At 30.4% G+C, this 18059-nt stretch overlaps 2 protein-coding genes across 2 annotated transcripts; one reads left to right on the top strand and one right to left on the bottom strand.

The window, feature by feature from the left end:
• Positions 1 to 6886: 6886 nt before the first annotated feature.
• Positions 6887 to 10749, bottom strand: K444DRAFT_515187 (uncharacterized protein; the record flags this gene model as incomplete). The annotated part of the gene is made up of 2 exons (XM_024873573.1): positions 6887 to 6959; positions 10631 to 10749. Coding segments are annotated over 2 exons (192 nt in total), but the record flags the coding sequence as incomplete, so codon positions are not given.
• A 5526-nt stretch (positions 10750 to 16275) lies between these two features.
• Positions 16276 to 17822, top strand: K444DRAFT_606407 (uncharacterized protein). Its single transcript, XM_024878986.1, has one exon. It carries the CDS (start codon positions 16317 to 16319, stop codon positions 17646 to 17648), a length of 1332 nt encoding a protein of 443 aa, XP_024744372.1. The 5' UTR covers positions 16276 to 16316; the 3' UTR covers positions 17649 to 17822.
• The last annotated feature ends 237 nt before the right edge of the window (positions 17823 to 18059 follow it).

Here is an 18059-nt window from a genome sequence, read left to right as displayed (position 1 = left end):
TTATATATACTACTTGGTTTATATATACTACTTGATTTATATCCAATTACTATACTATAGCTAGTACTAGTCTCTATAGTTATAATATCCCGTTTAATTTTATTCAAGTAATATTCTATAGTATTTATAAGCAAACCCGCTTATATACTCTTCTCTATATATCTTAATACTAAAATACTACTAGTAATAAATATATAGTTAATATTATAAAACTATTAGTACTAAGGAACTATTAGTACTAAGGAACTATTAGTACTATTAAATTACTAGTATAAATAATTTGCTAGTATAAAGAAACTATTCGTATTATAAGGCTATTAGTATTATTAAAATATTAGTATAAAATTTTTATTAGTACTAAGAAACTACTAGTATTATAAAACTATTAGTATAAATAATTTATTAGTACTATAAACCTAGTAGTACTAGGAAGTAATTAGTATAAACAAGTTAGTAGTATAAGAAATATAAATATTATTTACTTAAGGTAATAACTACTAGAAGGCCCTTATTATCTGGGTATATAGACTACTTAAAGGCTTTTACTATCTAGATAGTTCTATATTATCTAAGTCCTATACTATCTCAAGTAATACCTTGCCCTTATATAAGAATATAGAATAAAATAGTAATCCTTAAAAATAAGAGGAAAATAGCCTTTTTACTTACTTATAATTATTCTAGTAAAGCTATTACAATTTTAATAATATAGTATAAGTATTTCTCTTTTATAAATTATATTAATCTTTCTTGATTTTATATAGAATACTTACTACTCTATATAATTATATATAATAAAAGTTAAAGAAATTAAAATAAGGCTACTCGGAAGAAGAAACGGACTATTATTATAAAAGTATATAAATATAGAAAGCTTTCTGGTATATATATTATATTACTTATTTATTATAATAGATAATATACTACTTATTATTTTATTACTAAAAAAAATTAGCTACTATTAATAAAAGAAATAGTAATTAGTATCCTGAAAGCGGAAAGATTAAGCTAATCTTACTATAGTAGTAATTATATCCGCTCTTAACTAATCTACTTCTATATAATATTAATACCGAGCTTTAACTATAATATTTAAATAAGAACTATTAAATAACTTTATTATAGGAAAGTAGATAATCTGGATATAAAGATATAGTATAACTAAATATAGAATATAAAGATTAAAGAGGGTTAATAGAAAGAATTACAATTTTGCTTTATAGGTAACTTATAATACTATAGTATAGCTAGTATATAATATACTTCGTCTTTATATAGTAATATCCTGAACTATTAGTTTGAGAGATTAGAGTATAGCCTCTAAATAATATAGGAGAGCCAAATTAGACTCCTATAAAGGCGACCCGTCTATTTAAGTATTGCTTTAACTCTAGAGATACTACTTATATTATAGAATTATTAGACAGATCTTATACTCGAGCTAGTCTCATTAGGCAGGGCTTTACTTATAAATTCTACTCAAGAGTAATATATAGAAATTCATATAGTAAATTAGAATTTTAGTTATAGAGGTTTAATCCGTATTAAATATTAATTATTATATACTTATATAATTCCAGTTCAACTAAATATTATAAATATATCTTTAGCTGAATTAAAATCTTAATAACTTCTAATAATATATACTCTAAAGAGAAGTTATAAGATTAAAGAAATTAATAAGGGAAAACTTTAAATAGGGGTCGGAGGCCGACCTTATAGGCTATTACTATATAATTCTTAAAGTGCTATATGCCTTTAAGTAGTAGCCCTTTACTCTTATAAAGAGAATAGTAGCAGATAATCTACTATTTTACTAGTATTTCATATAAGTAAATATTCTTAATATAGTTCTATATATATAAAACCCGGCGAAATCTATATATTTGCTACTTATATAAGAGTACCTTATTACTAATACAAAATATATACTAGGTCTTTTTTATAATAAAGGGAAACTTACTAGCTAGTAAGAAGAAGTTGAGAGCGGAAGCGGAAGCGGGAGATTCTTTCTTAAGAGAATTCTTACAGGCTAGAGTCGACCGCCGCTAGCGAGTTATAAGCTCTCTTTATAAGGCAAGTATAATCTGGAGATTAATAGTATTAACCTTTTATATAATAATAGCTTAAGGGCTCAAGTCTTTAGAGAGATTATAAAGAACTAGCTATAATTATATCCATTTTTCGAGCTAATACTTAATAATAGGCTTGGCTTTCTTCTCTACTACAGGCTTATTTAGTAGCTAGTTTAATTGCCTTTTTATTATTTTATTATAGATATAGAAGAAGTAATTCTTCCTGTATTTGGCTTCGAGCTCGTCTTCCAGGCTCTTTATTATAGCCTTAAGCTACTAGCCAAGTTTCTTATATATCTTTCTAATCTTCTTGGGTATTTAATTAATAAACTTGTAATTCTATTTAATCCGGATATATAATTCTTTGAATTATTATTTAAGGGCGGCAATTTCTGGATTTATAATAAGGAGTTACTCTATTACTTCTTAAGGAACTTCTTTTAAAGTACTAGGGTTATATTAAATACTTATATAAGTAAAGGCCAGAATTAGGCTATTATTAGTAATATTACTCTCGAGATAAGCGTTTTATATATTAAATCTAACTGACTAATTATTATATACCTTATTAAAGACTTCTATAAAGGAATTATATCTTATAACTTAATTATATATTATATCTAAGGTCTTACCTAAAATAGCTATTAGCCTCGAAAAAGTTAATAATATAATATAGAATATATACTATTAATTATATTAGTATAACCTTAACGGAAATAGTAGCTTATTAGCCTGTTTTTAAAGCCTGTATTTTGCCCGAAACGGTTTAGGTAAAAGGCATATTTCGAATAGAATATAGATTTGGTCTTTAATTTTATCTAGCTATTTATAGTTCAGACTAACTTCCGAAAAACGGGCTGCTTAAGCCATTCCGGCTTCTAATAAACCTTTATTACCTTTATATTCTAACTTTCCAGGTTTATAGTAAAGAAGAACTCGGCGGATATATAACTATTAATAAGAATTATATTATTATAGATAGTATAGATTAAGATATAAGAAATTAGACAAAAAATAAGAAATAGATTTTTCCTAAAGAGAAAAGTTATACTATAAGAGACCGAGTTAGCTAGATTTCGAGATATTTTATAAGAGTAATATATGATTTGGGCTTATTATCTATTTCTTTATAGTTTTATAAGTAGACCTTTATAGCTAGTATATCTCTTTTCTTCTATTTCGGGTTCTATATAATCTAGAAACAGATATTCTTATAATAAAGTACCTTATACTTCTACTTTACCTCTTTAAACTTACTAAACTTGGTATTATCCGAGTTCTAATATAAAGGCTATCTATATATATTAAGCTCGGTTATATATTACTTATCTATATCTTCTATTATAGTAATATTTGTTTTATTACTATTATAACTATTATTCAAATAGCTATACCTATTTATATTTTTATTAGTAGTACTATTATTACTTCTATTATTCTTAGAATCGAAAAAAATATCGTTATTAGATCCAGAATTATTACTAGTATTACTATTATTATTATATTCGGGCTCGTTATTAGTATTAATATTACTATTATTATAATTATAATATACTACTTTCCGAGAATATGCCTTTTTACTAGTTTTTCCTCTCTTACTAAAAGAGTCTTTACTAGCTTTACCCTTTAATAAGTAAATAAACTCTATTAGTTAATTACTTATATAAGCTTGAAATAGTATAATAGTAGTAATATTATAATAATTATTTTTGGTAGAAAAGACGGATTTATTATAGGCCTAGTATTAGACAAGTATAAAAAGCAGGTTATCCGGTCTAGCTATAGGCTTAGGCTTAAATATAATATCTAGCTTAAAAATAATCTTAAATATACTATTAATATACTTTAATTATAGATTAATATATAATATAAAAATAGTATAAGAGAAGAATTGCCTTACCTTAATAACTTTATATTTATTATTTATATTTATATATTTGCTATTTAATTAGTAATAAAATATCTTGAAATCCTACTAGTATATATAAAATAATTTTAACTTTCCCTTTTTCTGCCTCTTTACTAAATAGTTTCTATAAATCTAGTAAAGAAATAATATTATTTTCTCCTTATTATAATTCTACTTAAAAATAGTAATATACTAATTCCCTAAATAATAATACTTATAGTATCTATTTCTGGTTAGCTTAATCTAATTAAATTACTAAGATTCAAGTTTTGGGAATATATTTTATTTATTTCTATCTAATATAATAGATACTAGCCTTAGTATTCTCAGTATCTACCGGCTATAGAAACGGATAATTATTCAAATTAATCTCTATCTAATTATAATTCTCTCTATTTAGTATTTTCTTCTTTCTTTCCTTTAATATTTAATTAGTATTAGTATGTTTTTTGAGAATATTCTCGAGTATATTAAAAGTATATATTACTAGTACTTAAATAATAGGAGCCATAATCCTATATAGACCTAAGAAGTCTTAATAGTAGTAAAGATATCCGCCGCCGAGAGCGAGGAAGGGAGGAGGAAGCTTTCGAAGATGGAATATAATAATAGCAGAGTTATAATAGTATAAGACCTGAATAGTAGTATTATTAAATAAGAACTATACTTAATATTAAAGGCAATTAATTCTGACTTCTATTATTCTATATTACTAGTACTACTTTAACCCCTTGGCTACTTCGAGTATAGGATAGCGATTCGTAAGAAAGCGGAGATATCTATTATGGTATTAAAATAGCTTAATAATACAATAGTCGATTGAGTTTATAAGGCAACGGATATATAAAGAGTCGACGGTTATATGAGGTATAGAGGGCGGCAAGAAGAGAATAAACTTCAAGGGTGCTTTATAGGGGAGGGAATTATAGTTAAAGGCAAAAGTAGGGAGAATGCCGGAACTATTAAGAGTTAGAAGAAGATAGATAAAGAAGGATAAGGTAAAAGAATCAAGTTATATAGTAATAGAGATATAAAGATCGTTTAAGAGATAGCGAACTTCGAGGGCCTTTATAAATGAGGGAATTATAGCCAAGACTACAGGACTTGTCGAGAATTTAAAGCCTCTAAGAGAAAGAAGATAAAGAGGAAATAGTATGAAAAAGAGTATATAAAGGAGATATAATAGTTACTAGAGGTCGAGAGTAGGTAGAAACCGCAAGAACTTATATATCCGGAAGCGGCTATAAGGCAGAAATAGACAAGTATTACTATAACTAATAAGGAGCCGTTTCTGGCTCCTGAATTGAGGATTTTAGTAGTTAGGATAATTAAAAATAGTAACCAGCAATTTTTGGGAGTGGAATGCAATAAGTCGTTACACTAAGCGAATCGAGATATATATACTATAGCCAGTATTTAGCGAGCAGTTAAAACTTCATAAAACAGCAACTAAACCAGCCGAATTAAGCGGCCCAAACCGCAGTATTTAGTTATATAGTATTATTTTATTATTTTATTATTTTATTATTTTATTATTTTATTATTTTATTATTTTATTATTTTATTAATAAATATCTTATAAAAATTGAAAATTTAAAAAAATATATAAAATTAAATAAAATCAAATAAAATTTAAAATTTAAAATTTAAAAAGAATTAAAAAGGCTTTATATATTTAATAAATAATTTATAAAAATATTATTTTTCTTTAATAATTAAATAAATTTATTATAATTTTTAGAATTCAACTTAAAATTATAAATATAAGTTTTATAAATAAAAATAGAGTTTAAAAAAAGCTATTAATATAAGTAAAGTTTATAAAAGCTTATAAAAAAACTATATATATATATAAATAAGAATTTAATAAAAGCTATAAATAAAGCTTATAAATTAATATTATTTTACTTGTTTTTTAAAAAAGCTTTTATAATCTTTTTATATATAATATATATTAAAAAAATACTTCTTTTAATAATTAAACGGCAAACTAGCTACTATTTTCAGGGAAGTTTGGCCGCTGCTTTCTGCAGCCAGCTTGCCAAAATCTCGTACTACTCTAACGCTCGTATATCTGGTAGCTAAGGCGGCACGACCCTAGCCGACTGCAGGAATACCAAAAATAATAACCGCTTCTCTATTCTCGTTTCTACTTTCTAAGAAGCCTTTTTATAGAGCAGAAATAGATCCCTACCATCTCCTCGGTAACTTAAGATAGCTGCAGATAGCCGCTATCCTATATCTTTATTTATCCTCCCTTCCTTCTCTATCTTCTTTCCTCCAAACCTCTTATATTTAACCGCCTTCTCTCGCTCCATTTCTCTCCTCCCTCTCCGCTGCTATTACTTGAGCGGCAGGCTCCTCCTTAATATCTTCTGGCTTATTTCTTTACCTTTAATCGCTATTGCTATTGCTATTGCTATTATTCCTTTTAGTTAATCCAGTCTATATATATTATTGCTAACTAATATTAAGCTCTTCTTCCTCTTCCTCTAGTAATAGATCAGATATCGAGAGCTGCTTTAATATAGGAGATAAGCAAGAGGAGACTGATACCGAGACCGAGCCTATAGATACTAATACTAATATTAACGGAGATAACGAGGCAGATCTGCCAGATCTAGTATAGCTTGCTCGAGAGAATAATACTAATACCGTACTAATAGACATTAATACCGGTATTAACGGAGATAATAAGGCGGATCTGCTAGATCTGAAGTGGATTGCTAGAAAAAAGAATATATATCCGCTAGAGTACTACCTTAATTAAGAGAATAACTCCGACAAATCCGAGAATAAAGATAAGAACTATAGTAATAGTAGTCTTCTTCTTCTGGATATAATTAAGAACTAGTTTAATTAATATATATTCTATTCTCTTCTTATCTGCCGTCTTTTACTATTAAATTACTAAGCTAACTCTCTTTAAAAATACTGCAAATATATATAAAAGAATTCTATCCGGATAATATAGGCTATCTTTTGCCAGATATTTAAGGCCTTTTTCGAATAGATATTAAATTAATATTAGGGGAAGAGTAAAAGAAGGCTTATAGGTATTAAATTAGCTAGAATACTCGGGATATACTAGAAGATCTTCCGGCTTATATATAAATAAGTAACTAGAGAGAAGATTAAAGGGAAGCTAAACTATTAAATATATTAGATAAGTAGTATATCTTATCTGGCCGCTTAATTTAGTTCGAATAATTATAGATAAGAGGCTAATATAATATCCTTATTATAGGTCCTTAGGAAGCTAGTAAAGAAGTACTATCTATTAACGAAAAAGTGTAAGAAGACGGCTATATATATTAAGAATCTTATAGAATACCTCTAGACTAATCTAATTATAATAAAGAAGCGGTTTATATATAGCCGGTAATATATCTAGCTTATTCTATTTTACTAGCTTATTAGGTTTTCCGGAAACTGCCTTTTAGTACTTCTTAAGCTCTACTACTATAATATTATTATAATTCTGCTTCGGAACTCTAATAGTGGCTTTTATTAGATCTTAATAAAATTTATCTATAAGTTTATAAAGCAATTTCTTAGTATAAAAAATATATAAGTTTTTTAGCCTATTTTCTTTCTATATCCTCTTCTTATTTATATCCGGCTTAAATACTATTTATATATACTTTAGAATTAAATTAATTTTTCCCGAGATTATCTTTAATTCTTCTTTTATCCTAAGCCTATATGTCTTTCTCTTAGGCCTTACCTTTACTAACGGAATATTTGCAGCTTTAAATCTCAGGTCTGCTATATAATTAAGTAAACTAGATATCTGATCTGGCTATTAATAACTGGAATTACTTTTTAAGCCAAGTATACTTAATATTCCCGTCTTTAGAAAGTCGGTTAAGACAGGATATAATTATAAGATCTTACTATATAAGCCTCTAACTTATATAACTCTTTTATTACTAATAAAGGTTATTAGCCTTATACTTAAGTTCCTATAACCTATATACTTATACTATCTCTATTATAATACCGCTAATAAATTTAACTAGAGCGGTAAGTACTTTATATTTCTATACCTATATCTATAGCTAAGAGCTAATAACCTCTATATAGGTAATATAACCGATATTCTTTAGAATATAATACTATAATATATAAGTATTAATACTTTTATTAAGTACTATCTCTCGAGGCGGTCCAATAATATCCGGGCTATTATATCTAGCTATAAGTATTATAAGTATAAGATCTAGAGTCTAGAAGGTATAGTTAGACTATTTCTATTTCGATAATTTAAAGCTAAAGAGAAAAAAGAATTTCGAAAAAGCCTCGGATCTAAATAATTGCAAGCTATATATAGGCCTATATACTAGCTTAAGCTCGGGGTCACGTATAATTATTAGGTAACTACAGATATTATACTCAGATACTAGATACCTTACTTAGATACCAGATATCTCACTTAGATATCAGATACCTAGCTAGCTCTAGTCTAATTCCTACTAGTATTATATATTATAATAACTATAATATTACCCCCTCTCCTTAAAGTAAGCTTATTCCCGAGCTTCGAAAGTTCTTATCGAATTCTCAAGTTATAGTTATATATAAAAGGCCAGGGCCTTTTATATATAACTTGTAAGGATTTCCGTCTATATTATACGGTTCCGGTAGTATATTATTCTTAGTATAATCTAACTAATAGGGGAGGTTCTAGGGCGGTTCTAGCTATTCGGGGTTCTTATTATAAAAGCTCTAAAGAGCTAAAGCACTATTATTTAATAAGAATATAGGATATTACTTCGGATCTAGATTCTATTCTTTTTACTAGACTCGGTATTTAAGCTTCCTATAAAGTAGCTTTACTACTAGTATCTCTTAAACTTTATATTCCGTTTCCCTATCTTATAGTTCTAATAGTAGAGGCTTCGGATTTGCTTGTCCGGAAAGGGGGTTACCTGGATCTTTATATAGCTTCTCTATATAAAATACCGGATATATTCTTATAAATTCCGGAAGCTTAAGCCTAAAAAAATACCCTACTTATTCCAGAATTTCATATAGTTCTTCTATTTAGTAAGCTAGCTTGCGGCTCGGATAATTATTCTTTTAATACTTAGTAGTAATTTATACCTTATCTTTTATTCCAAAATCTACTAATTAATAGTACTTATTAGCTTAAATAATATAATATTCTTATACTTATATTATATTTTCTTATATTTTTTGCTATAATTTATAAAGCCATATTACAAGGGCCTTTACTTCTTATCTATTTAGCTTTTTCTTTAAGGTATCTAATTATATTTAGGTTTCCTAATTAAATAATATCTGTAGTTTATAGCCCTTTTTTATAAGGAATAGGAATTAGCTTATAGTCTTATAAACTAGAGCTATTTACTAGTAATTAATTATTACTACCTATTTATTCTAATTATTCTAGTAATAATTTATATAGGAATATAGCTATTAGCTAAAATACTAGTTAATAATCTCTATCTAGCTATTAGTTTAGAAATAGTTAGTAGTTAATAACTTAAGCTTTATACTAATATACTTATAGAACTTATTTTAGAAATCCGATATAAACTAGGGGCCTTAATTAAATACTATAGTTTCCGGGATACTAACTTAACAAATTATATAAATAAGAAATAGGGGTACTAATTCTTTAGCTATTATTATATCTCGGACAGGAATTATAATAGGGTACTTGCCCAGATAATTAATAAAGATTATTACTATATTATACTTATTTTTACTTTCTGGATACTTTTTAAAATCTACTAATATATATTACTAGAGGTAGTTAGAAACTAGTAATAAATATAAGAGCTCTAGCCTTCTATTTCTGGGAATATAGAATTATTAGTAGGTATAATAATTATTTCTATACTAATTAATATTTATATTTTAGCCTAGCTAGTAATAGTAGGCCTAAAAAAGCTATTAAAACTTAGCTTATTCTAGATATTCTATTAGAAGCTATATATATACCTTCTAAATAAGGGTAATATATAGGGATATCTCGGGCATTATTATATTATTAGATATAAATAATTTACTATATTATAAGAGAAGGCTATCTTATAGTATTTAAGTACCTTTCTTCTTATTTCTTACCTTATTCTATAATTCTTCTAGCTCCGGTAACTTTCAGTTCTTGCTTAATAGCTTGTCTACTAGCTAGATACTATTATACTGGGTTTCTTCCTGAGCCTGGCTTACTAAGGCTTTAATTAGGGCTAATTAGAGATCCCGTATAATATTATTATTAATCTTTTATTATAGGAGGAAAATTTGGGTTTAGTAAACTATTATTATCTTATTTTAGGTAATTATATTCTTGTATTTCTTATTTAGAGTATCTGCTTATTTATTTAACTTGCCTATCTAATATATAAGCTTAAAATAATAGCGGGAAAAATACTTTATCTAGTAAGCTTATTTTACTAAAAGCTTCTTTATAGTTATAAAGTACTTAAGGATTTAGTAATTTAAGTAAATTATAAAAAGTATCTTTTATAGGCTTTCTAGTTCCGCTTACTATTTAGTTAAGAAAAGAATAATAGCAAGTATCTCTTTATTATAAATATTATAGTTTAGCTTTACTAGCTATATAGTTTTAGAGAAAAATACTACCGGATACTAGAGTTCTATCTAGAGGTCTTACTATAAGAGAATACCGGCTATAACTTTATTTAATATATTTGTCTTAATTATAATAGGGAAGTTCGGGTTATAGTAATATAGAATTAGTACTAAGAATATAGCTTGCTTTAGCTTTATAAAATCTTCTTAATACTAATCTATTTATTTAAATAGAACTCCCTTATATATTAGAGCTATTAGGGACTTTACTATATAGCTATATTCTGTAATAAAGTACTAATAAGAATTATAAAAGCCCAGAAAGCCTTATATTTCCTTAATTATCTTTAGTAGTTACTAGTTCTTAATAACCGCTATCTTATCTAGATCTACTTTAATATCTCTAGTAAAGATAATAAAGCCTAGATACTTTATATAAGTAATCTTAAACTCTAATTTCTTAATATTTACTTAGAGGCTAGTATTTTATAGTTATTAAAGAATCTTTTATATATAGTCTTTATATTTCAGGGAATTATTCGAGTAAATTAGGATATTATTTAAATAAGCTATATAAAAGATATTAAGGTAATTAAAAAAGATATTATTTATATACCTCTAATATATAGTAGGGCTATTAGTTAGGCCTTCCTAAAGAACTTTATATTTATAGGCCTTATATCTTATATAAAATATTATAAGTTCTTCTAATTCTAGATTTATTCGAATCTAATAGAATACTTACCGGATATCTAGCTTTATATAGACTTTCGCTTAAGCTAGCTATATAAGAGTCTTATAAATAAGAGAAAGAGAATAATAATTCTTCTATATTAAGTTATTTAGCTTATAATAGTTTATATAGAATCGGAGAGCTCTATTAGCCTTTTTTATAAAGAGAATCGGGGATATAAAAGGGAACTAGCTTAATTTAATAAAGCCCTATTAGAGGTTTTCTTTAAGGAAACGCTTGACCTTCTATAGCTTATAGATTAACTATTAATAAAGCGGGAAATACCCTAGGCTTTCCGGGCCTTTAGAATTATTAATCTAAATCTTATAGTTATATAGCTAATATAGGAATAAGATATTTAATATTTTCCTTAAGAAAATATCTGCAAAATCCTTAAATTTCTCTAGTAAGACTTTTACTAACTACTATAGCTTCGTCTCTTCTAGCTATTACTTATCCGGAACAAACTCATTCTCTTACTATAATTCTAGCTCTTTATTAATCTCGAAAAATAATATTATAAAGAAAAGGTTCTTCTTTTTCTATAAATTTATCTAGAAAGTAACTAGAAAGATACCTATAATATTAATTATAGACCTTAACTAGATCTTATAGCTTTTCTTTAGATAGTATATCTTTAATATTTCTATCTCTAGCTTAAGAGAAACTTCTATATTTCCTAAGGCTACTTATATTTCTTTATAGTATTAAGCTTAATTCTTTTATTATATATAGCTTTCTAAGCCCGGCTCAGAAAAAGAATAAGGGAGTTTCCTCTTTATAAGCTAAGGTTTCTAGAACTTATTTATAGCTATAGCTTTATTTCTTCTATCTGTATTTTCTTAATACTAGTTACTTTTCCCAGATTTCAAGTTCTTATATATAGTAGTTAGGACCTTATTCTAATTCTTCTTTCTAGGCTAATTATCTAGCCAGATTAACTTTCTATTCTTATAATTAATTAGAATACTAGTACTTATAAACTATTATTATTCCAAAATTATATTATATTTGCCTAGTTCTATAACTAGTATAGGTATTAGAACCTTCCGTCTATTAATTAAAAGTATAAGCTTAATATAGTAAGTAATAGATACGGCCTACTTACTATTAAATTCTCTTATATTATAGGATAATACTAATTAAGTAGGCTTAATATCTAGAAATTATTTAATTATTTTTATAAACTTGAAATTAATAAAGATATATCCGTTTACTCTAGTATTAATAAGAGAAGAAGTCTTAATACCTAATTTATTATTACTAACTATATAAGGAAGTATAAATGCTTTATTTTCTAGTAACTAGCTTAAATTAACTTCTACTATATTTATATAATATAGCCCTAAAAAGGAGACTTCTTTTAGAGGTCCTTATTTCTCTGCTCTATATTCTTAGATAGCTTACTTATAATAAGTACTACTAGCTTGGCTACTAAGACTTGCTTTATATACTTTATTTTAGGCTTTAAATAGTTTCTAGATATATAATTAAATCTATTATAGTTATAATACTTGAGATCTAAGAATTCGGGCTTTAGAATAATAGGTTTATCTATTACTAGGGTCTTAGAAGCGGGCTTTATATAAAGGGCGCCTCCTAAGCTTGGCTTATCCATATTTTTATTAGCTTTCTTAGATATTTAATTTATTTATTTATAATAAGCTTGAATCTACTAGTTATTTATAGTATAGTATTATATAAACTTTATAGTATAAATAGCTGAATTATTATAGTATATAGCTATAGCCTCTTAGAGCTTTCAGGTAAGCTTATTATTTAGGTTATTCTTAAGATTCTATAAGTTAATATTTCTATTTACTATATATCTTAGAAATAAAATATAGAATTCTTAGAAAGTCTGGCTTTTCTTTATAAATAGTTTCTTAAAGGCTTATCGAGTATTATACTTCTTATTTGGGTTACTATATAGCTTCTCTAGGTAAGTATATAGTTCTCTAATAGTCTTATATATATATTAATTATTCTAATTCAGGCGGAAAGAGATTAGTATAAGAGTATAGCTACCTATATAGCCGGAAATATAAATAATCTTAAGGTTCTCTATCTAGTAAGTATTAGAGTTACTATAGAGCTTGTTCTTAATCTAAACCAACTAATTATTAAAAGTAATACTATTCTTAGTTATGCCTTTAAAGATAGGAGAATTAGAGAGTTTAACTAAGTATTTACTTTCTAAAATAGAGGAACCGGTTATTTCTATAGGCTATATAATAAGCTTCTTAATAATAGCTTTATTCTTTTATAGGGCTTACTTAATTTCTCTTAGCTAATTATAATAATTCTTGCTATAAGCAAGGATATTATATATCTTTAGAATTAGCTTAATAATCTCCTTATATAAAGCCTCTAGATTCCGGAGTAACTCTTAGAAGTCTGCCTTTAAAAGAGCAGGTCTCTCTTCTTCCTTAGCTCTTTAAAAAAAAGTATCTCTTCTACTATAAGTATTAACGGAATATTCGGATCCCTTAGGAAACTTAATAAGAGGCTCTGGTCTATCTTCTAGTAATATACTAGTAGCGTTTTATACTATAGCTTCTTCTAACTTGCCTAGTTATTCCGGAACTTACTTTCTTATAGATCTTCGTTTAGTAATAAGGTTACTAGCCTATCCGCTTATCTAGCCGGTCTAGGGCTTTCTTGCCTAGTTATTCTAGGGCTTTCTTTTATTCTAATATTAGTTAACCGGTACGGGAGTAGCTATAGTGTATTACGTCTATACTCGTTAAAAAACTAATTGGGTAGATATTATTTAAATTCTTTACAGGATTAAAAAGTAGAAAAGCTTTAAATTATATTACAAGTATAAGATCTAGAGCCTAGAAGATATAGTTAGACTATTTCTATTTCAATAATTCAAAGCTAAAGAGAGAAAAGAATCTCGAAGAAGCCTCGGATCTAAATAATTGCAAGCTATATACAGGCCTATATACTAGCTTAAGCTCGGGGTTACATATAACTATCAGATAACTACAGATACTATACTTAGATACTAGATGCCTAGCTAGTTCTAGTCTAATTTCTATTAGTATCGTATATTATAATAACTATAATAATAAGCCCCAGAAAGACCTAATATAGGCCGCCTCTCGGATAATGCAATAGATTAATTCCGGTCGCTTGCAGGCCCTTATAGTTAAGCAGTCCCAGTCCATAGATAAATACCGCCGAGTCCGCTAACTTCTCGTACTATATATAAGGTGAAACTACTGCTATAAGGGCGCAATAACGAAATAGTCCGGATATCAAAGCCTAAGTAGCGAGATTATTAATCTAAGGCAGTAATTAAAGGCTATACTACTTAAGTAGCTCTAAGACAAGTGGGATACAAAATACCCTATAAATAAGGTCGAGCTATAGCTTACTGGGCTTAAATTCTGTAATAACTCTGGTACCAGTATATCTATAGTTAATAAGATACCCCTAATATAGAAGCACTTGGCCGTAACGGTTATAACCTTGCCGGGAACGACTATAGAGAAGGAGTTCCGCCGGTATAATACTATAATCAGCACTATTACTACCTACTACCACTTCCAAGAAAGCGGAGCTATTACTATACTATATAGGAGGCCGTCTATGCGAAAGGCGAGTCCGACGCCGGTAAAAGAGATTAACCCGCAGCTGGCAGTTACTAAGGCTAAGAAGCAAGCGTTAAGGAATACTATACTATTAATATTTATAGAGAAGAGGACCACTACCTGCTTCCTCTATTTAGGGGAGCAGAGCTTGCCGTTCGAAAAGCGTACCTACAAGTTTGCCAAGCCAGGAAACTTGATAAAGCACTTCAAGCGGAAGTATCTAGCCAATATTAAAAAAGGGGATCTGCTCGAGTATAAGGTCTATCAAATATCTCTCGAATATAAGATATATCTTCAGAATTATACAGAGCGTATTTACGGGACTATATTCTAATACTTTAGTAATATACTAAGAGTATATAGCTATATAGCTCGACTTTTTATTTCTTTCTTTCTCCCTCTATTATTAGGTATTTGGATATAAATTAGCAGTGGTACTATATATCTTTTATTAGTCCAAATATATAACCTTGGATTTCTATAATTCTCTCTTCTTATCTTTATATACTTGTATATTTACTAATTATAAAAGTCACGTGAATGGGAGATTTGGCAAGTCAAGTGATCTGTGACTAACGAGTTCGTCGAGGATCATGAGGGCATACCAACGCGATAGGGGGAGTACGCTTAGATGCGTATACGGTGTACCGACTTGTGGTAAGTTGGGTGACCTCCGCCCGAGACATGGTAGCACGAGGGCGAGCCCGAGAAAGAATTCTCAACACCTGCCTGAGCCAGGCAATCTCATCCGTAATGTCGGAGCGATACAGCTGTGAGCGAAATCGGTGTCCTGCTCGTCAAACACTTTAAAGAATAATTTAAGCGCACGGTTCAGCTAAAGGCGGTGCGGATTAAGTTTAATCCGCGCACGGTACTTTATGGACCCCGAGATACAATCTACCTCTAACGCCCTCGAATTAGGCAGTAGTGATGCCACAACTAGCTCTTCTACAAACCGCCATGAACGGCTCGACCGCAATGGCGCCAAATCTCACATTGCAAGGATACTTTTGTACTACAGTATTAACTAATGCCTCCCCCCCCCCTTTTTTTTTGGACATAATCCAATAGTTTCATTTTTGAAGCATTGCTGCCTTACAGCCTTAACGAAATCGGCTCATACAGTACAGAGAAATATGAACATTAGAATTTTCCTGGTGCGATTATAATGTGACTCAGTTCTCATCCAGGGTCGGCACTCTTTTAAGAGAGCATTGTATCTCTGCAATGCTTGGTAACTTCATATGCATCTGGAGACAGCGCCGTGTTCGAAAAGGGAAGTGATTGGCAAGATTGGCGCTTGGTGCTACTAGCGGGTTTCAGGTGACCCGTTTCGGCCACCAGTGCGGCTGAAGCCGAAAATTTAGACCTATCCGTATATATATTTCGTGGGAAGTCTCATCGTCTTGCCCAGGCTCCCCCAGCTCTTGACCATGGCAGTACCAACCTCACTTGCTCCCTCCACATCAACTTGCCACTTTGTCTCAATTCCAGCTACGACCTCGACTATTGTCTACACGAGCGGTGAAGTTGGTCTCTTTCCGCAGACCACATACACAGCATTGACGACCTCGTTCATAACGCTATCGTCGGACCTGGTAGTAGAGTGCGATCCCTTATATCCGGGCGAGACTTCCGTATCGATCGCGGATCTGGGACAGACCTGCTCATCGACATGGCTCCCAGCGACAACTGAATATATCACCTACACGTCGGGCCAACTCAACGTCTTCTTTCTGACCACGTACACTGCAGCTTCAACTGGCACCATCGTTTCTGAACCCACAAATTTTGTAACCTGCCAACCTTTGCCCGACTATCAGAATCAAGCCACCTGCCACGGAATCTCCCCCTTGACTTGGACTTCACTCGTCATCACATTTGTCTCGGTTCAGCTTACATGGTGGATCTTCGAACTGCCGCTACTGTGGAAGGAGAACGCCGGCTGGATGACCTTCTTCGATGCGGTATCCTGGGCCTGTGTGCGGTCGCATTCTCCAGGTAGCGCAGCCGCTATCGCAGTCATGAAAGGCTCTGACGCATCCGAATTTGCTCGGATATACTATCTTGGACTTAGACGGAAAACAGCGCCAGACGAATGGATAAAATGGAAGTTGTACACCAGTATTGGGGTAGATTTGATGAGCATCACCGCTACAGTCATAACAATCTACCAGGCTTGCACGCTGCCGCAATATGATCCAAGGCGCCACTTCGGCCTGAGTCTATGGGTGTATCCAACCCTCCCAGTTGCTTTGATTGGCCTCTGCCTCCTTGCTGGGGAAAAGCTTGCCCCTCGTACGCATCATGCGAGCCGGCGTCTATTTGCATTTACAATTTCTATTCTAGGACTCACCGCAACCGCCGTTTCCCTCGTTCTCTGGAAATTTGCCACGACTGATGAGAACGGCACTTGGTGGATTTCCCTGGTCTTCTACGTTTTAATGATCCTGCCGTTGTTATTCCTTGCCAATCTACTGCCTGGTTTCTTGTACGAGATACTTTGGCCCGCCTGGTCCAAGGTTGGATGGTTTTTTTGGTGCGTGGCCGCGTGGGTGGTTCGCGTTGGCGGGGTGAGCATTGCAGCACTGGACCACTACAGTGGTGGTGAGCCGTATTGCAAATTTGCAGGACCTGGTTTTGCCATTGTTTACATGATTTTGGGCGGCCTCGCCGCTGTTCTGGCTTGGGGGGGCATATTTTATCATGCTGGCCCTTATTTAGGCCAGCCGAAAATAGCTTCAAGAGGCGTACAAGGCTCCTAGATGTATTCCGGCCTGTTCTGGGTTTGCACTGGTACAGCTCAACAGCTCCATTCAGGTATATATTAAAGGATATATACCTTAATACTTAGGCTATAAGTTAGCTATTATAGGTGTTTTCCTACGCTAGAGCCTAACTTTTTATTCGATATATTGCACCTGAAACTCCACTTTTACCAAGGGATCTTTATAACCTAAATGCCCCTTTTCAGTGGCAAATACGACAAGGGCGATCTCGTGAGCGGCGCCGCCTTCCATTTCTGCCTTGCTGCCTAATTCGAGCTCCGGCGCTCCGGGTTCTAGTAGATTGTATATCAGGGTCCCATTAAGTACAGTAGAAGGCGAATTGGGTGTCGCTAAGTTTTAAGTTAATTATTTTTAGCGTGGATCCATTTCCAGACACTTGTGGCTGTG

This window comes from Hyaloscypha bicolor (genome assembly GCF_002865645.1).
Source record: "Hyaloscypha bicolor E unplaced genomic scaffold K444scaffold_10, whole genome shotgun sequence".
Classification (NCBI taxonomy): domain Eukaryota; kingdom Fungi; phylum Ascomycota; class Leotiomycetes; order Helotiales; family Hyaloscyphaceae; genus Hyaloscypha; species Hyaloscypha bicolor.
This window is presented reverse-complemented; position numbering and strand designations above follow the sequence as displayed.